This window comes from Kogia breviceps, chromosome 1 (assembly GCF_026419965.1).
Source record: "Kogia breviceps isolate mKogBre1 chromosome 1, mKogBre1 haplotype 1, whole genome shotgun sequence".
Classification (NCBI taxonomy): Eukaryota; Metazoa; Chordata; class Mammalia; order Artiodactyla; family Physeteridae; genus Kogia; species Kogia breviceps.
The window spans coordinates 49,187,149-49,214,701 of NC_081310.1; the positions used below are offsets into that span (position 1 = coordinate 49,187,149).

Here is a 27,553-nt window from a genome sequence, read left to right on the forward strand (position 1 = left end):
TCACTAAGGCAACAGGGATCCTAAATGATATAACAGTTAGACCTAATTGATATTTTCAGGACATTACATCCAAAAAAACCCCCCAAAATACACATTATTTTCAAGTGCACATGGAATATTCTCTAGAATTGACCACACTCTAGGGTACAAAACAAGCCTCAACAAATTTAAGAGTACAGAAATTATTCCAAGCATCTTTTCTGACCACAATTGCATGAAACTAGAAATCAACCACAGAAAAAGAAAAGAGAAAAAAAAGTCAATTGCAATTTTTTTTCTCTTTTCAGTCAAAAAGAAAAGAAAAAAAAATCAATTATTAAAAAACCAATGGTCAACAATGAAATTAAAGAGAAAATTTTAAATATACCTGAGACAAATGACAGTGAAATTCTATGGGATGCAGCAAAAACAGTTCTCAGAGGGAAGTTCACAGTGATACAGGCCTTCTTCAAGAAACAAGAAAAATCTCAAATAAACAAACTAACCCACCACCTAAAAGAATTAGAAAAAGAAGAACAAACAAAACCTAAAGTCAGCAGAAGAAAGGAAATAATAAAGATCAGAGAGCAAATAAATAAAAATAGAGATTAAAAAAACAATAGAAAAAAATCAATAAAATCAAGAGCTGTTTCTTTGAAAGGGTAAACAAAATTGACAAACCTCTGAGCAGGCTCACCAAGAAGAAAAGAGAGAGGACCCAAATAAATAAAATAAGAAATGAAAGAGGAGACAGCACAACTGATACTGCAGAAACAAACAAACAAAAACCATAAGAGAATACTATAAACAATTATATGCCAACAAATTGGACAACTTAGAAGAAATGGACACATTTCTAGAAACACACAGCATACCAAACCTGAATCAAGAAGATATAGATAATTTGAATAGACTGATCTCTAGAAGTGAAATAGAATCTGTTATAAAAAAAAAATTCCCTACAAACAAAAGTCCAGGACCAGATGGCTTCACAGGAGAATTCTACCAAACATACAAAGAAGAACTTACACTGATCCTTCTCAAACTCTTGCAAAAGACTGAAGAGGAGGGAACACTCCCACCATCACCCTGATACCAAAACCAGACAAAGACACAACCAAAAAAGAAAATTACAGGCCAATGTCTTCGATGAATATAGATGCAAAAATTCTCAACAAAATACTAGCAAAATGAATCCAATAACATATAAAAAAGATCATACACCATGACCAAGTTGGATTAATCCCAGTGTCACAAGGATTGTTCAACATATGCAAGTCAGTCAGTGTGATACACCATATCAATAATAGACAAAAAACACATGTTCCTCTCATTAGATGCAGAAAAAGCATTTGATAAAATTCAACATCCATTCATGATAAAAACTCTTATGAAAGTGGGTATAGAGGGAATATTATCTCAACATAATAAAAGCTATTTATGACAAATCCACAGCCAATACAGTACTCAACAGTGAAAAGCTGAAAGCCTTCCCACTAAAATCTGGAACAAGAAAAGGATGCCCACTCTCACCACCTCTATTCAACATAGTATTGGAAGTCCTAGCCACAGCAATCAAACAAGAAAAAGAAATAAAAGATAACCATATTGGTAGGGAAGAGATAAAATTGTCATTATATGCAGATGACATGATACTATATATTGAAAACCATAAAGACTCCACACAAAAACTATCAGAACTGATAATTACATTCAGGAAGGTAACAGGATACAAGATTAACATACAGAAATTGGTTGCATTTCTTTACAAGAACAAAGAAATATCAGAAAGGGAATGTAAAAAGAAAATCCCTTTTAAAATTGCATTAAAAAATACTTAAGAATAAACCTGACCAAGAAGATGAAAGACTTATATGCTGAGAACTATAAAACATGAACAAAGGAAATTGAAGATGATTCAAAGAAATGGAAAGATATCCCATGCTCTTGGATTGAAAGGATTAATATTGTTAAGATGGCCATACTGCTCAAAGCAATCTACAGATTTAATGCGATCCCTATCAAATTGCCCATGACATTTTTCACAGAACTAGAACAAATAAGCCTAAAGTTTATGTGGAACCATAAAAGACCCAGAATTGCCAAAGCAATCCTGAGGAAAAAGAACAAAGCAAGAGACATAACCCTCCCAGATTTCAGACAATACTGCAAAACTACAGTAACCAAAACAGCATGGTATTGGCACAAAAACAGACATATGGATCAGTGGAACAGAATAGAGGGCCCCAAAATAAACCCACACACCTGTGGTCGATTAATCTTTGACAGAGGAGGCAAGAATACACAATGAGGAAAAGACAGTCTCTTCAGCAAGTGGTGCTGGGAGTTGGACAGTCACATGTAAATCCATGAAGTTAGAACACACCCTCACACCATACACAAAAATAAACTCAAAATGGCTTAAAGACTTAAATATAAGACATGACCCCATAAAACTCCTGGAAGAGAGCATAGGAATAACATTCTCAGACATAAATCGTAGCAATGTTTTCTTAGGTCAGTCTCCCAAGGCAGGAGAAATAAAACCAATAAAGCAAAAATAAGCCAGTGGGACCTAATCAAACTTACAAGCTTTAAGAAAATATTTGCAAACGATGCCACCAACAAGGGCTTAATTTTCAAAATATACAAATGGCTCATACAACTCAATAACAAAAAACAACCCAATCAAAATATGGGCAGAAGACCTAAATAGACATTTCTCCAAAGAAGACATACAGATGGCCAGTAAACACATGCAGAGATGTTTATCATCATTAATTATTAGAGAAATGCAAATCAAAACTACAGTGAGGTGCAACCTCACACCAGTCAGAATGGCCACCATTAAAAAGTCTACAAGAAACAAATGCTGGAGAGGGTGTGGAGAAAAGGGAACCCTTCTGTGCTGTTGGTAGGAATGTAAATTGCTGCAGTCACTGTGGAAAACAGTATGTCGGTTCCTCAAAAAACTAAAATTAGAGTTGCCATGTGATCCAGCAATCCCACTCCTGGGAATATATCCAGAAACAATTGTAATTCAGAAAGATACATGCACCCTTATGTTCATAGCAGCACTATTAACAATAGCCAAGACATGGAGACAACCTAGATGTCCCTCAACAGATGAATGGATAAAGGTGTGGTACATATATACAACAGAATGCTACTCAGCCATAAAAAAGAATGAAATAATGCCATTTGCAGCAATATGGATGGACCTAGAGAAAGAGAAAGGCAAATACGATGATATCACGTATATGTGGAATCTAAAATATGACACAAATGAATTTATCTACGAAACAGAAACAGACTTACAGACATAGAGAACAGGCTTGTGTTTGCCAAGGGGGGGTTGGGGGAGGGATGGATTGGGAGTTTGTAATTAGCAGATGCAAACTATTATATATAGAGTGGATAAACAACAAGATTCTACTGTATAGCAGAGGGAACTATAGTCAATATTCTGTAATAAACCATAATGGAAAAGAATATGAAAAAAAATATATGTGTATATATACATATATATGTATAACTGAATCACTTTCTGTACAGCAGAAATTAACACATTGTAAATATAATATACTTCAATTAAAAAAAATTGCCTCTTTACCCAAGTCCTCTCTGTCCCCTCCAAGCACCCCAGTATCTTGCATGTTCATATTATAGGAATGTTAGATCTTGATAGAACCTCTGAAACGACCCCCTTGTTTTACAATGAAGAAAGTGCAGACACATGAGGTTAAGCAATTTATTCACATGGCTGAATTAGGAACAGTAATACTGATTATGTAAGTGTGATCTCACAGCTTTAAATATTTAAAAAAAAAGGTGGGAATACTTGAATTGACATACAAACATCAAGGTTTCATTAATGACTGGTTCAGCCTTGGACATTATGATTTATTTCATGCCCATTGTTTTTAAAAACTGGCTTCATTTTTGTTTTCTATAGCAAGCTAATTAAATGTAACATAAAAATCTGCTTCCTTTCAGGTCAAGTGAAAAGTGCCAAATCTGTATTCTAAGCTATGGTCAGAAAAGAAGTCTTATAAAAGGCCGCATCTTCTTCTGTATCTATAAAGGCAAACCTATTCATGCCGACTGAAGTTAAATAGATGTGGGGTTTTATAAAAATGTTTAAGTATGAAATTAAATCACCCTTGTTTCGTTTTACCCCATTCAGCATGCTTATGTCCAGACTCTCTGGCCTTGCCTCTGCCTCTGCAAGTCAGTTTCATGTGAGTTCCACGTGCTCCTTCCAGAGAGCACTTGGCTGTGAGTCACTCACAAAGACCATATGGAAGCTTTAAAAGCTACTTAGAGAATCTAACAATTTTCTGTGTAACTAAGGCAGGAAATTTCTGTTCAAGTGAGGAATTCTATTAAAAAAAAAAAGACATGTTGGCCATTTCCAGAAGAAAAATGTGTTGTCCCTTTCTCAAAAGGAAAGCTATGGGATGACATTCTGGAGCAAGGAAATATTAAGGATGGTTTGCATCAGGGTCCTCTGCTTATACAACTATGACTTTTTATGTCCAAATTAAAATTCACCTTTAAGGTGGGATATATCTTAGTAAATCTTTCTGTTTCTTTATCTTTAACACCCTTGTCTTTAAATTAATAAATACAAATCTGTTTAGTTTTATATTTAGATTTCCACTACTCAGTAGGTTTAGCAATATAGTTATTATATCTGTACTACATGCCATTTTCCTTTTGTTTTATATTACCTACATTTTAGATATCATTGTTGGTTTCATATTAGCGATTTGGAATGTCCTTTTTTCTACTTTGTCTAAGAGTCCCTGAACCTTCTACTACTCTGTGACTTTCCGGAAAAGTTTTATAGAAAGAAAATTATTCTCTTCTTTGTCCCATCCTGAAAGCTAGTTTTTCGTTGTTGAGGGGAAGGAAAAGAAATGAGCAATTCAGTAATTCCTTGTCAGTTGGCATTTTCTCATCCATGATTTTGAGGTAACACTGTCTCACAAATTTAAAAGTTTTGAGATTTTTTTTTTTTTTCAGTACGCGGGCCTCTCACTGTTGTGGCCTCTCCCATTGTGGAGCACAGGCTCCGGACGCGCAGGCTCAGCGGCCTAGCCGCTCCGCGTCATGTGGGATCTTCCCGGACCGGGGCACGAACCCGTGTCCCCTGCATTGGCAGGCGGACTCTCTACCACTGCGCCACCAGGGAAGCCCAAGATCTTTTTTTATGTATGAGCAATTCAGTTTCAGTTGCTTTAAGCAGAAGAAAAGGGCAATGACTCTCATTCCCCTCTCTGGTAGATCCAGTGGGTGTTTATGGAGTAGTGCAAAGACGACCTTTGTTTGCTCCATTCTCTTAATATTGTAGATTGTGAGAAGTCTATTATCTTTAAGCACCGCAATAATTTGGGAAAAAGCCAGGTGCCGTTTTTGTCATTTCTACTCTAATTCTACATTTTCTGAGCCTTGATCTCAAATATGACAATATTCAATTATATTGTCAATTATACCTCAATAAAGCTGAAGAAAAAGTCAATCCTGACCCTTGGCAAGACAATCTGTAATTCTCCATTCCATGCCCTCTATCCCCAATGTTAGGAAGAATTAATCCCTCCTTCTTTGGGGCACCCATAGCATTAATAGCTTCATACTGTATTCTATTTAATTGTTCACATGTGAACTATGAGCTTTTTGAGGGTAGGGGCTTTGTCTTGTTTCTCTTCATTCCTAAAGAACCTGTAACATAGTTAGTTGGTAAATAATGGTTGAATGAATTCTCTTTCAGTGCCACATTTTTCATAGAACTCAGTAGTCTTCATTCATCTGTAAAGCTTGTTCACCTTTATAGAAATGAATCCTGAATCCTTTTCTCCATATTTTGCTAGTGTCGGTGCCCCATTTCCACTCCTACTCCTCCAGAAGACAAGCCACACACACATCTAGCATTATGACTGTATATCTAGTTTCTTCTCTAATTGTCTATTTTTAAACTTTCTTCTTGAATGCCACATTACTTTTTAGGCATATGAACCTGGTGATTACCAAGGAATTCCTGGATCTCATTTCAAAGATTTCATTGATGTGACAGTCTGAATATACATTTATATCTATAGATCTGTTACTTTAGTACGATTTGAGAGATACAATATGTCTTGTGACCTATTGTTGCATTGAATTATAGGTATATTCACAGGAGTGTGAAAGGTCCTTATACTTTGAGTTTTAGCTATTACTCGAGTAGCTGCATGACTTTTCCCACACACCCACAGAATAATTAATTACTGTTTCAAGGTGCATACTAGTAAATTAAATCATATTATTTGAGAGGTAGTAAAGCAAAGGCTACATTAAGTGTTCTGATAACATCTAGATAGTGGTTCCTTAGGCTTTTGTATTTTTTTTCATTGACTGGAAAACTGTAAAAAAAAAGAAAAAGAGAGGAGATTAGTATGATATCATTAAGAAAACAGCTATTATCTGTTATCGCTATCATTTAATAAAAGAAAAGACATATTAACACCAAAAAAGGGGAAGATATGATCTCAGTATAAGGCTCTACTCTTTAAGTTGAATAAATTACGTTTTATTATAGACTTTTATGTTTTCATTTTGCTATATATGGTAGAATTTTGTTGTGAATCACAACTGGCATATGGTCTACCCTTTGAGAACTACTGCTCTAGACTGAGCTAAAGCAGTCAGACTGCTACTTAGGTTACCATGATGCCCCAAATTATAAAGGGCTGATAATCCATCCCAATGTTTCATCTAATTTGTGATAGATTGTATTTTCCAAGATGGTCGCATCTCCCATCCCACGGTAATGACATTCCTCACATAGGGAGGTGGGTCTCTGTTCTCTCATCATGAACCTGGGCAGGCCTGTGATTACAGTAGAAGTAATACTATGTGATTTCCATAGATCATAAAAGATAAAAGGTGATACAGTTTCTACCTAGTTCTCTTGAGATGCTGGCTTGGAGAGACCCATATGGACAGGCACTGAGGCCCTGGCTGAGCTCTAGCCAGCAGTCATCAGTGATACGGGTGAGTCATCTTGGAAGTGGATCCTCCCGTGGAGCCTCCACAGCCGATGCTGTATGGAGCAGAGACAAGCCTCTGTTGAGCCCTGCCAAAATTGTTGATCTCAGCCAAATAAATGATTGTTGTTCTAAACTACTAAGGTTTGTGTCTGTTTGTTATGCAGCAATGTATAGCATAAAAATTGTGGAACCAGGAAGTGAGAAATTGACATAACAAACCCTAAAATGTGGCTTTGCCATTTTGGGACTGGGTAGTAGGCAGATGCTGAAAGAGGCCAGAGGAGAGTATTAGTGAAAGCCTGCAGGGCCTTAGATTATTAGCAGAATCTTTAAGGCTGTCTGGGAGACTATTAGTGGGAATTTACAGGAAAGAGAGGAAAACGTTATTAGAAGCTGGAGAAAAGGGGCCCTTGTTATGTGATGGTGGTAAGTTTAGCCACACTTTTGTCTAAGTAATGAACTCAGTGATCCTGCTAAGGACTTTTCCAGTGTTCAACTGCCACCTGGATTCTCCTACTAAAATATGAGAGGAGAGAGATGAGCTGAAAAGGAACAGTTCAGTTTTCAAATAAAATTCAAAAGAAATATAAAGGATTCAGTACTTGCTAGGTTTGAAAATAAAATTAGTTCTCATTTCTAGCCTTTCTAGATGGCAAAAAATTCTCAAACTAAGAAATGGCTTCTGAGAAAAGATAAAATCTCAGGCAGGATTGTGAGGTCATTTTTAAGACCTCAGAGATATCCAGGTGGTATGTCATGGAAACTTTCAGACTCAAAAAGGCTTTTCTCAGCCTCAGACTTGAGGTGGGCTTTCTCAGTGCAGCTGGGAAGGTGGCCTCTAGCTGTTCTAGGCAGTCATCACCACAACTCAACTCAAATGGAAAGAGAACAGCTCTCTCCCAATAATGGTATATATATCAAGGCATCATCTGATTGGTCTTGTCTGAGTCCCATGCTCTGAACCAATCACAGTGTTAGGGGGATGGGGAACTATGACTAATCAACCTGTCATGTGCCTGTGTCAGTCAGACAGTATAGTCTATCATCAAAAGATGGAGTTTGGGGGAAACACACTGGAAAGCCTCTCACCTCTCAACATTCAAAGCCACCAAAGTCTATTCAACTGCCTCTACCAAAAATGGTGAAATATACATTTTTTATTGCTTTCTTTTTTACTCTATGGGAAATACTGTTATGTAGTGAAATGTGATCATCTCTCTGTATTTTAGTTATGTGCTATCTGTAGCTCTCAGAACTATATGTAATCTAGAGCCGACTCTATGAATTTTGTTCAAGTTTTCTTGAGGTATGAGTATTTTTCCAAAAGCCATGGAGAATATGACTTTTGAAATGTAAAACTGTACAAGCCTTACCTGGAGGGTCTAGGTGACCCAGGTGAGCCTGAGAGGACAGCAGTGGGATAGGAACCAGATAGAACTGGAAGGACACGAATCAAAGTGACCTGAGGCATTGCAGTGGAGGAGAGAAATCAAGGTGACAAGCAATGTAGATAAGGTTAAGATGAAAATGGGAGAAAGGGTAGTCAACTTGGTAACCAGAAGAGTTCAGTAAGGACAGGATGGGAATGAGTAAGGAATGGGTCTCTCAGGAGACAGCCTGAGAATAAGACAAATTTTTTTTTTAACGTGGTCCTTGGGATTTATAGTAGGGATGGACCCAGTGGCTTAAAAGAACCATACCAGATGACAGCAACAAAATGCTGTCAAGCATCTATTTTAGGGGAATGGCATGTGAGTGCCAGTGGTGGTTGCTGCAATCAGAGGGAGACATAGAGCTGTTGACTGATACTACTTAGGCTCAGGTAGGAATTGGGACTTCTGTTTGTTCACGTTTCCTTGATACAGTGATGGAGAAGATCGACGATAGAGTTAGTAATCTCACTGCTGTGGTATTATCCTTGGTGCCCAGGGGAAGAGGATTTGATTAGTGTGGTGCAGGGATGAGAGGGTAGAATTTCATTGTCACAAAATAACTTTCTTGAAAGTAAACTACAAATTAATAGCTTGTTCATTTGTTTAAAGTTATGCTGTATTTGTTATAATGATTAGATTTGAGGTAAAGATATCACGTTAGGCATCACAGAATTTGGGGTGCATTTGTCCTGTGAAGAATGGGTGATACTGTTTCTTCAAGGACCAAAAGCCATTGACAAATAGGAGTTAAGGAGGAAAAGATGAAACTCCGCTGAAAAGAAAAGAGAGATGGAAAAAAGAGAAAACAGAAAAGGATGAATGAAAAAGTCAGAGGGGAGACAAAGCAGTGTTGAAAAGGGTTAGGGTTGAAGAAAGAGAAACAGTATATATTAAAAAACCTTATAGGAGGAGGTTCTGTCTACATGCTCCATGACCATTTCAGCCATTACATCAGGCAGAGAATATCAGTTAAAACAGTTGTATATATAGACACAGCTTGAACATTAAGAAATGCAAATTTCCCTGGAACTGGGATCACTTAGCTTCTTCTGGATTGGGGGTTGGGATAATGTGTGTAACCAATCAGAATGAAAGTAAGTTGGCAAGAAACCAATAGGAATTAGGCGTGGAAATCGCTTTCATGTGAAATCAGTTGGCAGTTCTGTCTGTGGCAAACAGACACAGAGCTGAGCATTTTTTGTGATTTTCAAGTACCTTCATCTTGATTTCAACTCTGAACCTGCTTAGCTTTGGCAGAAGGTATTGCTGGTCTTAACAGTTTGGAGGACTTGATTTGAGAGTGATGCTGTAATGATGAGTGGGCTGTGAAGGTGCCAAGGATGTGAAGTGCTACTTGAAGGACAGGTTTGAAGATACAACGTTTTGAATCCCATCTCTGGCCCACCCTCTGCTTCACACCAGAATCACTGTGGCTTGCAGACCCAACAAATGCAAAATAAAAATCCAAAGATGAGCTCCACATATTATTGGGGATACTTCAGGAGCCTCCAGGAATTCTAGGTTAAGTCTAGCTGCAAGGAAAAGAAAAAGAGAATGAGCTCTTCTCAGAACCCCACATAGATTTGTACAAGCCATGTCCTACACAAAGGGGCAGCTGTGGTGGGGTGGGTATTGGGGCTGAAGTCCAGCCTGTTATTCATGTGCCAAGCCATGTGCCCTGTTGTTAGCAAGGGAGACTTTTTCTAATTCACTCAAAGCTACCATATGAGCAAACCTCAACTTTTGTCTCTTCCTTTGTTTTGAGGTTATTTATATCCTTCCCCATCCCCGACCTTAACTGACGTGACTCATCTTTGACCTTGTTTCTCATTTGCTATTTTGGATTTGGAGGGGCCTGGGAAAGGAAAAAAGGGACAAGGGATTGCAGTAGTAAAAGAAAATTCTAGAATGATTTGTACCTGTGGAGAAAGAGTTCCCCCTCAAAGAGTTCATTTCATCAAATATTTATGGAGAGCCTATTGTGTGCCACATACTGTGTGCACAGCCTTAAGGAAAATCAATAGTCAGTCCTGACCCTCAAGAAACTCACTGTCCAATGGGGAAGGCAAACATTACCATATTGTACAATAAATGGTACGTGCAAAAATCAATACAATCCCTCCCCCATACACACGGAGCAGTATGAGGAAGAAACACTAACACTGCTGTTAATGTTCTTAGAGCAAATGTGGAACAGGCCGTATTAACATGTACCTTGTGGCAAGAAGAAATGTGCTTATATCTGAGTATGGTATAATCTTAGGTAGAAAGAATGGATGGATTGGGTCCTGGCAAGTCTCATTTTCTTCTTTTTTGTGTATCATAATGGATTAGTCTGTACTAGTGAAAGTGTCAACAGTAACTCTCATCCAGGTTCATCAATTGGGACTGAAAAAGCAATGGCAAAAGCAAACGTGTCCTTCTGGGTGCAAAAAGAAGGTAACCAGCCTGATTTACTCTGTGGATGGTCAGCTGACTACATGCCAACAAAGGGGCATTTCCCAATTCTTGTATGTTCCACTGTTGTTTTGGGAGGTAGGTGGTTGTTTTTATACCTCATTTCTTCTCTGTCCTCTGAACCTTTCTTAGTGCAGAATGTAATCACAACTATAACAAAAGAAGGAGGCCAGTGAAATTATATGATGTTAGTGAATGCTGTTAGTCTTGTTTCATTTATTTGTAAGTATCATCTATACTGTGCTCCTTCATTCAGTGACATTTGCTGAGCACAGCAGCGTGGAGAATAAGATAGTCCTTAAGCTCAAGGAGACCTCTCGTGGGGCAGACAGGCAGACAGATAATTACAATGCAGTGTCGTTAGTATAACTATAAAGGTATGGTCCAGAATCTCTGGTAACAAGGGAGAGGGAGAGCCTTACACTGCTTGGCTGCCTGATTGCCTGCCAGGCCTAATGTGACCAAAATATCTGGGAGGGCAAATGGGGCAAATAGAACTCAGATATATGGATTACAATTTGCTTAGTTAACATAATCAATTTTGTCCATTCTAGTATAGCTTTTATGTGATTTTTCTTTAGGGAAGATGCACCACCCACCCACCCCCTAGTGGGGAATTAGGAAAAGCTTCACCTGTAAGGTCTCTTAAACAATGATTAAGAATTCAATAGGTATGGTGAATGATACTCATGCAGATAAAATAACGTATTAAAAAACACAGATGTGTTATTCCATAATTCAATGCTAGCGATTAGAGAAAATTTTCTAGTCCCCTTAAAAATTTTTTTTATTTGGGAAAAATGTCAGCTGCCTTAAAATCCTTTCTGGAACTAGGAAGACTATAAAGAAACAAACAACAAAGCAAACACGCATGAAGAACTTCAATTTTACTCATTTCAGGGATTGCAATTGCTTTCTTTGGGGTCTTTAAAACACTCATTAGTGACCTTGGTCCGTTTTGGTACTAGGAGGTGCTGTTGACCGTGAATTTCGCTAGCTTTGGATCCTTTATGATTACATAGAGACAAGTGCTCCAGCAGTAAAGGGCATTGCAGAAATAGTTTGAGAAACATTTCTTTGGCTAGCCTTATGCATAAGAAGTATTCAAAAAATATTTACTGATTTGTCATGACCTCTGGCTTGAAGGAAGGAAATGCAGACTCTGAGATGCCAGTGAGTCTTGCTTTAGGCATATATTAATTGGATTATAGTCTATGGTAATCTTAGAGTAGGGAGTTTTAAGGCAAGAAAATGCATATAAATAGGATAGCTAGTGTCTTTTGACACTTGCTGGTGAAGGCAGTTTTCCCTATGGTTAGATCTCAGTTAAAAGTATTTCTGGCTTTTAAGAAAACTATAGAATGTATGTTACTGTAGCTTAGGAGGAGTAATGATTAATATAAGGCATACTTTATAGGTATGAAATTTGGTTTTTCATAATTTCTCATCATCAGATCCATAGGCAAGATACCCATACAGTGATCCTAACGTGCCACTGGGTGGGCAAATGGGAGGTTGTTGGAACTTCAGTATTTTCCAAATTCACCTATGAGTGATGCCTCATTATGTGTGTCTTATACTAAGAGACAGCATTTCTAACAGCTGTCATTTATTCATGATTATATGACATTCAGAGGAAGTTTAAAATCAAATACCTAGAGAGAGGTAATATTAAATTGTTTTTAAACCATACCTTATGTCCAAATAACACATACATGTATTTTTTTTAGGACTTCTGAGGGCATTTTTAAAGAATTCTGAAGTCATTGTCTTGACGATTCTTTCTCTTGTTGGATTTTTGATAGGACAACTGGCCTACAATTTTGTTGAGGTGACATACATATGAAAAATTAGAGGATAGATTAAAGAACAAAGACCAAAAACAAGGTCAACTCCCATCCCCATCCCTGAATGAGTGGAATTATTATATTTTTTATGTGACAAGCTACTGAGAAAAATTTATCTGGTGTTAAATTTTAGGAAATGGAAAACCATCCAAGAAAGGAAACAAATTAGAGAGGCTTAAAATAAAGTAGTAATTTGGAAGTGAGTAAAATGTGATTGCATTCTTGGGTTCTTCATCACCTGCCTTTGGTCCTTACTCTTGTTTCCTTCCCCTGTACATAAGCTGGACTCTCCCCTGCTATTGTCCTCAGCACCCTCGGAGACTCTAGTTACAAAAGGCAGCAGTTACTGTCATGATGAAGCAAGGTTACTATTTTTTTTTTTTTTTTGCGGTACGCGGGCCTCTCACTGTTGTGACCTCTCCCGTTGTGGAGCACAGGCTCCAGCCTGCAGGCTCAGCGGCCATGGCTCACGGGCCCAGCCGCTCCGCGGCATGTGGGATCTTCCTGGACCGGGGCACGAACCCTCATCCCCTGCATCGGCAGGCGGACTCTCAACCATTGCGCCACCAGGGAAGCCCAAGGTTACTATTTTCTAACTGCCAGAATAAATGCAAAGCGTGCGTCATATGAAACATAATATAGATCCAAGAAAAACTTCATTAATTCAATTTATTGACATGATTTCAAATGTATAGCTGTGTGATCAACAATTTGTCTCCACTCATTCTTTTATTTAAAAAAAATTGGAGGGCTTCCCTGGTGGCGCAGTGTTTGGGAATCTGCCTGCCAATGCAGGGGACACGGGTTCGAGCCCTGGTCTGGGAGGATCCCACATGCCGCGGAGTAACCAAGTCCGTGAGCCACAACTTCTGAGCCTGCGCATCTGGATCCTGTGCTCAGCAACGAGAAAGGCCGCGACAGTGAGAGGCCCGCGCACCACGATGAAGAGTGGCCCCCGCTCTCCGCAACGGGAGAAAGCCCTCGCACAGATAAGAAGACCCAATACAGCCAAAAAAAAAAAAAAAACATTGGAGACAATGCTTGTACTTATTTAGGATTGTAAAAGCCTCTTGTTATTCTTCTGAAACACCACACAACTAACATCTTTTGAGTGTTAACTATGTGCCAGTCTCCCTTTTAAGTTCTTTCTAATAAATTTATTAACTTATTATTAACTCGAGTTAATTCATTCATCCTCACAGCAACCCAATGGAAGTAGGTTCTCTGTTCCCATTTTACTGATGAGGAAACTGAGGCACAGAGATGTTAAGCAATGAAGATTAAACTATTAATTGGGCCAAAGACTTTTTAGGAGGGAATATTTACAGCTCTTCAGTCGTTGTTGTTAGTGTTTTCCATTCATCTGTGTATAACCTTCTTGATTTATGTCCTATATACACGATCTGTACTATTATCTAGGTATTATTTTTCTCTACTTGACTCACTGAAAGATTTTAAAATCCTAAGCAAATATCTGTGAAATCACAAGTATACATGCAAAGTTCTTTTTTTCCTCGTATGCAAATTAAAATAATTATCTAACAGTCATATAAAAAATACCTATCTGTGAACCACCTAAAATCACCTCAGGGATCACCAATGGTGAAGTACGACTTTTGAAAATACTGATTACTTACCACAAGCAATGTTTGTGTAGCCTAAACTCACACACGTTTCTGGTGAGTAGAGGACTATGCATTTAACTCATGTGGATGGTTAGTTAGATCGAGAAATCTACCACAAGACCCCCAGGACTGGCCTTGTAGATAATCTCTCATTAGTTGCAAATTGGAATATTATAAAATTTGTATTGATTGACAGAGCATCAACTTAATTTCTAATACTTCAGAATGGTAGCAAACTAATTTCTTGTTTGCCTTTGTTACTTTAGATGCACCAAGTTGTCTACCCTCTTCTAAGAACACCAAGTTTTTCACTTTATTGTTATTTTTCACCTTTAATTATATTTATGGCTGCTTTGGATGTGGACTTCTATATACTCAAGAATGTGTTTTGGCAGGTAAGAACAAATTTTAAGATAAATTATGGTCCATTCTTGCTTATTCATGTTGACAGAGAATCTGATTCTCTACAAAGAAGATTAATAATTCATAAATCTCACATTTTTAGTTATTTTATACTCTTCATTCTGAAAAACCACTAATTAAAGAGAGTTGAGGGGAGGGAGAAGGAATGAATATTTGCTGAGTGACCACTGTGACTAGGCACTGAGTTATTATCTCCATTTCACATATAAGCAGAGTGTAGTTCAGAGGTCACAAGGCTGATAAACGGCAGAACCTGGATCCTAATCCCACCTCTGACTTCATTTCAGCTGTCTATCTGTAGGTTTGTCCATTTCCACTGCTCTGGTTGTTTTATTTATGCATTCTCTCTCTCTTTCTTTTCTTAATCATGTTTGCCAGATTATTTTATTTTTCTTTTCAAAATGTTTTATTTTCTTTGATTTTATTCTGTACTTTTTCTAACATCTTGAGCTAGGTATTAGTTGATTGACTTTTAGCTTTTTTATTTTTGCATTTTGTACATTTAAGGTTTTAAGTTTTCCTTTAACAACTCTTTTATATTCACCTCAAATGTTTAGATTTTAGTGTTTTCATTTTTATCCCTCCTACCTAAATTTTATTACACTTTTTTCTTTGACCTCTTAATTATTTAAAAGTCGTTTTTAAATGTCCAACTACGGCTTCTAAATTATCATTACTCTTGTCACATTGTGATCAGAGAATGTGCTTTGTATATCAACTCTTTGATTTTTGTTGAAGTATTGTTATTTTCCTAATTTTTTCCTCATTATTTAGTTACCCTTTTGTCCCAAATAATGCCTTTGCCTTAAGTCAATTTCATCCGCTATTATTATAGTTATACTAGCTTTCTTTTGGTTAGTATTTGCCTGCTAAAAATTTTCCATTCTTTTACTTTCAAGATTTTGATGTCCTTATGCTTAGTTGTCTTTTTGATAATATACAGCTTGATTTTGTTATTTTATCCAGGTTGAGAATCTCTGCTGGGCTTTTTTTTTGATTTGGGGGGTAATATTTGTTGTGATTAAAAATAGATTTAGAAGGGAAAAAGATTTTAGCAGATTTGAAACACCAAGGAAGATATGTAGATGTCTTGGAAAGATGCTCAACATCTTAAATGTTATTAGGGAAATATAAATTAAAACCATACTGAGATACCACTGACATTCCTATTAGAATGGCAACAGCAGCAAAAATAACAAACCTGATTAATACCAAGTGGTGGTAAGAATGCAGAGAACCTAGAACTCTCATACATTGCTGGTGAGATTGCACAATGGTACAGTCACTTTGGGAAACAGTCTGGGAGTTTCTTATAAAGTTAAATATACACTTGCCTTATGACCCAGCAATTCCACTCTTATGTATTTATCCAAGAGAAATGAAAACTTAATTTACACTAAAACCTCTGTGTGAATCTTTATGGCAGCTTTATTCATAATCTCAAAAGTCTGGGGAATTCCTCGGTGGTCCAGTGGTTAGGGCTCCACGCTTCCACTGTGGAGGGCTTGGATTTGATCCCTGGTCGGGAAACTAAGATCCTGCAAGCTGTGCAATGCAGCCCAAAAAAAAAAAAGAAAAAAAAATTTCAAAAATTTGGAAACAGCTCAAATGTTATTCAGCCAGTGATGAATAAAGAAATTGTGGCACATCTTACAGTGGAATACTATTGATAGGCACAATATGGAAGAATTTCAAATGCATTGTGCTAAGAGAAAGCAACCAGACTCGAAAGGGTACATATTGTATAATTCCATTCATCCATTCACAGACCTTCCTTCTAGCAAAGGCAAAACTATAGCTTTGGAAAACAGATCATTGGTTGCCAGGGAGTGGGAATGAGGGAAGAAATTGACTACAAAGGGACAGCATGAAGAAATTTTTGGGGGTGATGGATCTGCTTTGTTTTTTCATTGTGGTCATGTTTATATGACTATGCATTTGTCAAAACTCATATAACTATACATCAGAAGAGTGAATTTTACTGTATGTCAATTAAAGAGAAATTTTAAAAAATCAATTGATTCAGTTTTCTTTATCCTTTTTGTTCCTTCTGCTTGTTTAAAAGTTTTGCATTCTGTTGCTGTTTTTAAGGCAGGCATTGCTAATTGCCTATTCCTTTCTTTCTCACTAACAGAGTGACTTACTATATTTTGTATAGAATGGTAGTGGGCCCAGTGTAAAATAGTGCTACATTTCCCAGCATCCCTGACAGATGTGGTAGTGTTAGAAAACCGTTGGGCAATGAAATGTATACAAAAGTTTGCTGACCATGGCTTCTTCCAGAAAGCACTTAATAAGGGAGCCAAATCAACTGGCGTGTGCTTTTTGCCCACTGTTTTACCTTTTTTTCTGCCTGGAGCTCTGCAGATCATCACTTCAGAAGCACCAGGAAATGTTTTACACAGAAGCAAGAAAAATTTGCATTCCATTTTAGAGCATTTTGATGTGGAGAACTATTAAGCTGGAATAGCAACAAGAAAGATGGGTGAATTGGTCTTTTCATAGTCAGGTAGAATTTCATTTGTTTGGAAGGGGTGGTTTCTTTGAGGCAGGTAAACTAGAATACCTTTTACATTTATCTTCCCGAGTAGTTGTATAAAATATATAACGAGATCTGATTCTTACAAGAGTAAATGCAGTCATACCATGTTTAGGTGTTAAATCTAATACTGTGTTATGAATTCGTTTCACAGGTTGTGTTAACCGGATTAATTAGCTTCTCTACAGCATTCATCGTAATTGGATATGTGGTTCTGAAATTCAATAAAGATTCATGGGATTTGCAATCTTGCCTCCTCTTTAGCATGACCCTTGGCATTACAGATCCTGTTCATTCTGTGAATTCACTGAAAACTATTGGTATGTCATATTTATTTCTCTCTCTTATTTTGAAGATATGAGGATAAATTACTTTTGATAATATTTTTCTTGCACGAATTGTGCATCCATCAGAGTAGATATTTGTGCTTTTTTTCCTTGGAGATGAGCATTGATTGAAGTATGCAAAGTGAATAAGGCAACCCGGGATCTGGGATAAATAATCTCAAATAATTTTTTTCAAGAGAAAATGTTATCTTTCTAGAAGGTGATAAAAGTAAGCATTCTACTCCATTCCATTGAGTTTTAAGCCACAAGGTAGAGACTCGGCTCTACCTCTAATGGCACTTTTCCGAGGCCTAGATAACTCTTGTTAGAACTGCCGTTATTTTGGAGCAGCTATCCTTGGGCATGTGGGAGAGGGAGTTGTAGTTTATTTAAAAGAAATAGGGTGAAAGTATAGTCTGGCAAATATGATATTCAATAAAAGCTTATTCCCAAGAGGGTTAGGGGTTCTCACTACTTCCCATTTTATTTGGTAAAAGGTAATTGCGCTCTGAAATATCCTGTTTTTTAACACAGCAGTAATTTCACTGTGAAATATCCTGTTTTATTAACACGGCAGTAAAAACATAAAATGGTTAGATGCTATGTATTCTGTTTTTGACTCAGAAATATTTAACCAATTTTAAGGTTTGTTATATTTAGTGGAAAAATGTTGCCTTACAATTGGGGTGGAACAACCCACCAGACAGGTAATAGTCCCATTTTTACACCCATTTATACTTACAGTTGAGAAAACATAAGAGTTATTGACACTTTTGCTGGTGATTTTCTAAATTGTGCCAGGTATTTCTCAGAGAGTCTGATCCTGTCCTCTTTCTCTCTTTTTTCCCCCATAGGTACAGTTTTTTCTATATTTTCTTCATCTCTTTTTCTCTTTTAGCCATTTGTGTTTGCCACTTGTTTTATTCACCTTGTTATCTTCCTGCTCCCTTTTCTGCAATCTCTTGAGTGTAAGAGGCTCTAATAAACTATAAACTTTATTTATTGCAGTTTCCATATTCAAAAATTTTTTCAGAAAAGGAGTAAAGTCTTCTATTTCTTTAAAAGAAAACTAGTAAGGATATTTGACTTAGTTGATATTTTCTTTATGTCAATAATACTAAGGTGTTACATGGTTCTGGATTCAATGACATCCTTACCTAGTGACATCTTTACCTTTGTGTGAATTAGATAAAAAATGATCCTTTCTATCTAATTGTCCTAATACATTACTTTTTTAAGGAAAAAATATGTTTTGCCATATGCCTAAAATTACCATAATAATATACAAAACTGCAGTTCCTACAGTGTGACTGGTGTTTCATTTGATGTGGCACCCTTGTGCACTCTAAAACCTGCACAAGCTAAATCTGAGGTGGCCTGACCCACTGAAAAAAGTAGTAGATGTTCACATGCAAGTTAAAAGGAACTTGTCTATTCATTACCTATTTTAAAAGAATGCACAGGGCTCAAAGAATTTTTACTTTAAAACAAATCTGGAATGGGAGCTTGTAAAGGAATAAAATACAAAGTTTTAGTATGACCTCAGTTAAGTAAAAGGAATTATATGCTTTGAAAAAGACTTCAACATTCAAATAGTTTTATCTGGGTTGTGGAATTACAGATGATTTTTGTGTCATTCTTTCCTTTTCCAAATTTTACAGTGAATTAATGAATATAAGTTAGTTCACATTAAGCCAATAAAAAATGTGGGGAGTAATTCTTATGGTGTTTTACTATTAAAAATAACTATACATCAAATTCAAAACTTCATACAACAAACGTTATGCTTTACTTGCTCCTGGTTGACTCACTGAATCTGAGAGAAGAATTAAAGTGTTTCTTGACCAGCTAAATCAGATGTGCTAATAATAATCTTCAAACCTGTGTAACCAGTATTTTGTGTCTTCTTTCATAGTCAAAGTTAGTAACAAGTAGTAATATAAGATGATTATAACTTACCTTGCCTTTTATTTTCTTTGCTTTCTTTATTGGCTACAATAATGAAGCACAAAGAACAGAAATAAACAGGCTGAATATTGATCCACAATCAGGCACTGAGTTATCAGAAATTCTGTATTATCCTGGTATTTAGCCTATCATTCAGAAGAGTTTTTGTAAAGATAAATAGAATCTGAATATTCTGATATTTCATATACTCAGATCAAACACTGGAAAGCAGAGATTTACTTTCTTTTCAGCTACATAGAGTATCTTAAGAATAGTAATAATGATAACCCCCAGCTATACATTTTTAATTGTTATGTGTTTCAAAGATACCAAAGGAAAAAAAGTAGAATCTTAATCAGATTCAGTTCTGCTTGGATTAAAAAAAATAGTGTCATTTAAGGTGATCAGTTTGGATTTTGTTGCAACGGAATATATTAAATGGCTGCTTTAAAAAACCATGTAGTTGTATAATTCTTTCTATATCAATTTGTGGTTATATTAGTGTGTCACATGTTCTTAAATTTGGGTTTATGCTCTTAAGTAAAAGAAGTCCAGGGCTGGCTTGCAGCTCCATGAACTCATCAGGGACACTGGGTCCCTCTGTATAACTCCTGGAGTTAAGATGGAGTAGCAGGGACTAGATTTACCTTTCTACCTGAACCAACTAAAAAACTAGACAGAATATATGAAAATGAAAAACAGTTCTCAGATAGTGTTCATCAGGCTGTGCAGGACAGTGATCCCCAAGAAAGGAAAAAAAGAGGTGCATTCTTGATTGCCCTTGCCGCAGCTTGTTACCTGGAGAGAGTTTCCAGGTCTTCATGTAAGGAAAGGTAACCTAGGTGGAGCCTGGTGTTTTCTTTGAGTAGGGGAGATCCAGAGTTGGGTGTCCAGGAAGGCCAAAGCAGTGAAGAGTTCATGGGGCAAATTACTGCAGAAATGAAAGCTGTACTGAAGAAGGAATTCTGAGAGCTGCAGAGACACCCACTTGAGTCTTTGGGTGACTACTCATTAGTGCATGCACGTGAAGAAACTTCCCAAGGCTGGGAAGAAAAATACTAAAAGGAGCAGAGGGAAAAATCCCTTATGTTTACCACAGCCAGCGTGGAAAACCATCATAATTTATAGAACATCGGGTAGAGGACCCAGAATGTTATTGCCTCAGTAGCATGGAAAATTAACCTTCAACTAAAGGCTGCTCTGGCACTACCTAGCAAATCTAAAAAGCAAGCCTCAAAAGGGTCAAATTGTTTCCAAGTAACAACTGCATTCCAGAACAAAGTTCAAGAATATTTATAAGAATACAAAAATATACAGAACTTAATTAGGTAAAACATACAGCACGTAATTAGGTAAAACATACAGTTCTGTCATCTGTAATAAAAACTTGAGAGGCATACAAAGAAGCCAGAAAATATGACCCATACAGAGTATAAAAATAATAAGTAGAAACAGACCTAGCAATGCTGCAGATGATAGAATCATTAGACAAATATATTAAAACAGTTGTTGTAACTATATTCCATTGATTCAAAAAGTTAGAAGAAAGATTGAGTATGGGGTATAATTGCTCCCATCAGCTTATGAGAGCCAGTTGTTAAATAATTAGGAATTTTGCATGCTAGTGGTTAAACCTTTGGTAGCTTTTAATTAGTTATTTTGGGAGTGTTTGCACATGAAGTTGGCAAATGCTACAAATCAGGCCTTTTTTAATTTTGGAAAGCTGGTTTATCAGCACACCACTGGACATGGTAGATATAAAAGAGACCTAAATCAGACTTCTAGAGATGAAACCCACAATGTCTGAGATGAAAAATACACTGGATGGAATTAACATCAGATTAGACATAGCATAAGAAAGAATTCGTGAACTTGAAGATGTAGCAATAGAAACTATCCAAGATGAAGCACAGACAGAACAAGACTAAAAAAAAGAACTAAATAAATAAACAGAACATTAGTGAGCTGTGGGACAACTTCAGTACCTTAATATACAAGTTCCTAAGAGAGAGGGGGGAGAGAGAGGGAGGAACAAAAAATATTTGAAGGAATAATGGGTGAAAATTTTCTAAATTTGATGAAAACTATAAAGCCACAGATTCAGAAAGCTCAACAAACCTCAAGCCAAAGAAATACAAAGAAAACTACACCATGGCACATAAAAATCAAATTGCTAAAAACCAGTGGTAAAGAGAAAATTTTAAAGGCAGCCAGGGAAAAAAGATACATTATATACAGAGAAACAAAAATAATAATCATAACAGACTTCTTTTCAGAAATATTGCAAGCCAAAAGATGGTGGACAATATTTTTAAAGTCCTAAAAGAAAAATACTGCCAGCTTAGAATTCTCAGTGAAAATATATTTCAAAAGTAAAGGAGAAAAAAAGACTTAAACGTATAAAAGCTGAAAGAATTTATCACCAACGGACCTACACTACAAAAAATGTTAAAGGAAGTCCTTCAGGCTGAAAGAAAATGGAATCAGATGGAAAATTTCATCTATGCAAAAGAATGAAAAGTACCATAATTGTAAACAGATGGGAAAATATGACTTTTTCTTATTTTTAATCTCTTTAAAAGATAATGAATATTTAAAGCAAAATGATAGTCTATTGTGGGGTTTATTTATCTGCTCCTCCTCTTTGTGTATAGCTTCCATCCTCAGGATCACAAGTTGGCTACTAAAGTTCTAGCCATCACCCCGTATTTCAGGCAGGAAAAGGAAGAAGAGCAAGGGTCAGAAAGATGCTCCTTTCAGCCAAGTCTCCTCTCCCTCCAAGAAATTTCCCAAAAGTTCCACTCAGTAACTTCCACTTACATCTCAGTGGCCACTCTTAGAAGCCCAGGAGTCAGGGAAAAATTGTCATTTATCTGAGCACATTGTCACCCTGAATAAAACCAGTTTTGTTACCAAGAACAGAGGATAGATACTGGATAGGCAGGTACCAATCACTATCACCCTACTTATAAATTGTATAACACTAGGCAATTCATTTGATTATATTTTCCATTAAACTAAACTCTTAATGAATGTTAAGTGCCAATAAGATTGTGTGCTTAATTTTTAAATACCAGCTTAATTGAGATGTAACCCACGTATCATAAAATTCACCCTTTTAAATTGTACAATTCAGTAGTCTTTAATATATTTACAGAGTTATGGAACCATCATCACTGTCTTAATTTTAGAACATTTTCATCAACCTCAAAAGAAATCTCTTACCTATTAGCAGTCATTTATCCCCATTCCCGCACTTCCAAGTTCCTGGCAACAAGTAATCTATTTTCTGTGTATGGATTTGCCTATTCTGGACATTTCATATAAATCAAACCATACAATATGTGATTTTTGTGTCTCGCTTCTTTCACTTTGTATAATGTTTTCAAGGTTCATCCATGTTGTAACATGTATTAGTCAGTACTTCCTTTTTGTGGTTTAGTAATATTCCATTGTAGGGATAGATTATATATGTTTATCCATTTATCAGCTGAAGGGCTATGTGTTGTTTCCACTTTTTGACTCTTATGAAAATGCTGCTATGAACATTCATGTACAAATTTTTGTGTGGACATATATTTTCAGTTCTCTTGGGTATATGTCTAGGAGTAGAATTATAGCTCATATTTTGTACTTATTTCTAAAATGTGATTCTTTTGGAGTCTAACATTTCATATTTATTCAAGCTGAATGTAGTGACCTGAGAAGTGTTTTGTCTCATTGCGAAGCTCTATCATGCTTTGAGGCAGTAGACACTTCAAGAAGTGCTATGGCCATGTTCCTTTGCCATTGGAGATATAGAAGACATAATGGAAAAATTTAAAAATGATCGTGATTGTCATATGGACCCATCCCATTATGATCTCCTTTTTTTCTAGCATATTCCTTCTCTTCTATTTTTGTGTTTCCTGTGGAAGAGCATAATTTTCATGCATTATATTAAATTATATTGTATATTTCCCTTTCCAGGCATTTCTAAAATGTATACTGATATCATTAGAGGAGAATCAATGATTATCTGTGGCTTCACATCCATTTTTTTTGGAGTTTTTCGGAGCAACATACTTAGCATTTCCAATTTTAGGGGTAAGAGCATTATTTTCTCTGTATATTTTCTAAAATCATTCTTATATGGTACATTTCAGTTCATACTGAAATTAAAATATATTCAAGATGTCTTAACTTTACTGCTTTCCCTATACTTTACTCATGGACCGATTAAAATAGTATATCAGGTAACAAGAAAATAATTACCATCTATGTGTTTTCTCAGAGATTATGGGGGAAAAATCGTTAAAGAAATGATTTCATCTCCCCCAGTATGCACGCACACACACACACAGTTGTGTCATCTAGCTTAGATTTACTTCTTTCCTAGACCAATCTGGATCTCAATGAGTGCATGTTAAGAACTGGCTTGGTCCTGGATTTGAGTCTGAGGGTGAAAGCAGAATGGTTCAAGCAATTCTGGAGAGTCAGGTCCTAGAAGTGATAATAGTCAGACTCATGTGGTTAAAATTCGCTGGGATATGGACTAGGTTGATATCCTGGGTTTCCAGATGTGGTACTAAGGAGAGAAGAAAGGAGGGAAAATCACAGCATGAAGAGGGAAAATGTGTCTTCCTGATACATATATGAAATACTAGTAGGAGGAGAGAGGTGCTACAAGGAGAAAGAAATTTTGGTAATAGAGGTTTGCAGTGCTTCTCAGTGGGGGAGCTAAAGGCATTTGGGGTGGAACAATCTTTGTTATTTAGGACTACCCTCAGCTTTGTCTGGTATCTGCTCACTAACTGCCACTATTACCCCCAGTTACTGTGACAATGGAAAAATTTCCTTCTCCATTTCCCAAATATCCCCTGGGATGGGGGCAGGAGTCACAAATAGACTGCAGGTTGGTGGGGATCCTGGACATGGGGTGCTTGACCCTGACACAGTTTGTAAAAACAAATTCTTTTGGTTGATCATTCACTGTCCAGCTTGTCATAACTTTTTCACATTTATGCTCCTTGCCTGACTCCTGAGGGCGTTTGAGTCTGCTGTCCCCAGATAAGCAAACCTCAAGCTGCAGACTGTAAGGGAAATATATCCCCAGAAAGCCTCTTTTGCCAGGCTTTCATAGGAAACTCCCATCTGCTGAAGAGCAAGGTCCCCACTCAAAATCTCAAGAGCAAACCAAAGTGCATAGACCCAAATGCCATTAATGAAAGAAAAAAAATTATAGTTCAACTTTTTTTTTTCTTATTTTCTTTTTCTAGAGTTACATATAATCATGGGTCTCATCTTGGACATTTTGGGAAGCATAATATGTGGATATTGGTGTGCAAGGATCATTCAGTTTATATTGACTGACCTGTTCAGCAATACACTGACCAGTATGGTTCTTTGTATCTCAATGGTGTACTTGACTTTCTACATTGGTAAGGCAGAAACAGATATAAAAAATGCCATCCTTAAAGTGAACTTTATGCATTTAAGTTTTTCCTTCTTCTTGAATCCAGTTGCTTCTTCCCAACCGCTTTCCCCTTGATGTGGCTCCTCTGTGCGTCTTGTCATATTATCTTGCGGCCGCCTCTAGCTCTTTCCTGGTCTCTCTTAACATCCCCTCAATTTCAGCTCCATGTCGCTTCCCTTTGCATTCCTCCTCCATGTGGTAACTCTCTTACTCTTTTTTAACTCCACCCTTTGATCTGACGTTTATTCACTGGCAGTCCCCTGGAAGAGGAATCAGACCTGAGCTGATTTCTGCTCTGACCCTTAGCAACCCATCTCTAAAATGTGAAAGGTGGGAGACATGCTCCTGAGGTCTTTTTCCAGCTCAACAGTACCCATTCAATGGGTACCAAACTGAGGGGACTATAGAAATGGCGGCCCTTACCTTGAGGTGGAGGCTGTCTCATATTCATCTGTATATTTATTCTCTTTTCTATGTTCCCCCCAGCAAGCCCAATGCTTGCCATATGCCCAACAGTAATTTAACACATGTTGGTTGAATAAACTGTTAGTCCTTAGAGAGCTCTGAAGTTAGGCAGAGCTAACTTGAAATCCAATCTTTATAATTTATTAACTCGGTAACCTTGGAATATTACTTAACCTCTCTAAGCTTTAGTTAGTTTCCTCATCTATAAAAGTGATATAACCTAATTTAGAGGGTCGTTACCGGCATTAGTGAGGTAATTTGTGTTGGGTGACTCCCTCATGCTGGTGTCCTGGAGGCAGCTCTTGCTGGCTCATGAGAGCTGATTGTCCACATCTCTTCCCAACACTCTATTCAAGTGACATAATGTTGGTAGCTTGAAACTGGTCATAGTGGGACCATGGAAATTGGCAGACACTACCAACTGGGGCTTTTTTTTTTTTAACACCCCAGATTGCCACTTTTAAACATTTACCAGCATACCACTGGGCTCAAGGTAGGGCAGCCAATAAATGTTGGTTCCTTTCCCCTTTCCTCCTAATTCATGGAGGTGCTCCCAGTCAGTGCTTGAGAGGTCTGGAATAGATTCTCCCTCGCAGCTCTCAGAAGGAATCACTGATGCAAAGCCTTGGTCTTGGAAATGTAGCCTCCAGACTATGAGACAATAAATTCCTGTTGTTTATGACACTTAGTTTGTGGCCCTCTGTTACAATAACCCCAGGAAATGAATACCCCTCCCTCATCCATTACACTTTCCTCTGCTTCAGGAATTAAAACAATTTCAGGCAGTTCTTTCCTCTTATACTTAATCAGATCCTGACAACAAAAGTCAGCAATAGACAGTTATAAGGAGAAGCTCCATTGCCAGAAAGCTAAATATAGGTAGAATTTTCATTTACATATTCTCTAATGTTACATTTCTGTCATGTTATCTAATTTTATTTTTTTCCTTCATTAATGAACACACTGTTAACTGGCTTAAATCCAGGGAGTGTCTAATTGAGGTTAGAGAGTCACCTCTTTGAGCACATTTTTGTCTCTATTGTATTAAATTCACAGTACTTGGGCTTTTAGAAATCACTTGAATCAACACATTCATTCTTTTTCATAAAATAAAACAGTTAAAATATTGCACAGACAATGCCGCACAAAAAAAAAGACATATTGAAGCATTGTTGGTTGACAGGTAGTGCAGCTAGAAATATTAATATATCAGCCCATGGAAGAAAATGTGAATTTAGTGTGTAAAAGGCAGTGTATAATTCATGAAAGATGGTGGGTTATATAAAAGTCTAGCCCAGAGGTACAGCAAGAGAGGTGGTGGGAAAGGTCTGTCCTAGCAGAAGGAATATTTTATCCAGTGACATTGGTCAGAATTTCTGGTGAATAGAGATTATAAAAAGTAGACAGCTTTTAGTCAGTTTTATTGTTTTAAAACTCTCTACAAACAATACATTCCTTTCTTACCCGTGCCAGCGCTGATTGCTCTCAGTCTTTTTTGTTATGTCATTGGTCTAGGCTACAAATGTCAAAGGACTTCAGTCATCACCCTAATATTTTCTAGTTAGGAAATGTCCATTCCTGAATCCTGTTGTTTTTTGGAGACAAAATCCCTTTGATTCTCCTAGTAGAAGGACCTTCACTTTTTCTCAGCCAGAGAAGGAAAGAGAGAGACAGAGTTTGATGGAGAGAGCCACTTTCCTGTGGCATCAGTTTTCTGTGGTGGTTTCTTTCCATTGAATCAGAAAAATTTTACAACTCTATTTTTAACTACTTGGGTTTATGCTTATGAAAATTACTTCCTTTATTACATGTTCTATGACTTTCTTCCCCCTTCTTGAACATTTAAAACACCATTTAATGTAATAGCGTTTGTAATTTTAAAAAGACTTTGTTTTTCTAATTATAAAAGTAATACATGTTCATGTAGAGTTTTGGAAAAATTCTGAAAAGTCAAAGAAGAAATCACCTATAAACCTATGTCATAAATTTAACCACTGATATGTTTTGTTAAATGTACTCAATCTTT

At 36.9% G+C, this 27,553-nt stretch overlaps 1 protein-coding gene across 8 annotated transcripts in view; it reads left to right on the forward strand.

Moving 5' to 3' along the window:
- The window catches only part of SLC9C2 (solute carrier family 9 member C2 (putative)), a 155,387-nt gene that overhangs the window by 52,735 nt on the left and 75,099 nt on the right, over positions 1 to 27,553 (forward strand). For 5 of the 8 annotated variants that reach the window (XM_059040854.2, XM_067031466.1, XM_067031471.1 and 2 more), the window contains one exon: positions 3,976 to 7,146. In XM_059040854.2, the coding sequence (XP_058896837.1) occupies positions 3,976 to 4,007 (32 nt within the window). In that variant the 3' untranslated portion in view covers positions 4,008 to 7,146. Of the gene's footprint in view, positions 1 to 3,975; positions 7,147 to 10,816; positions 10,979 to 12,630; positions 12,732 to 14,638; positions 14,768 to 17,488; positions 17,655 to 23,576; positions 23,694 to 24,865; positions 25,028 to 27,553 lie in introns of those variants that run through there. The other 3 variants (XM_059040828.2, XM_067031435.1, XM_067031439.1) reach the window with 3 other exon arrangements.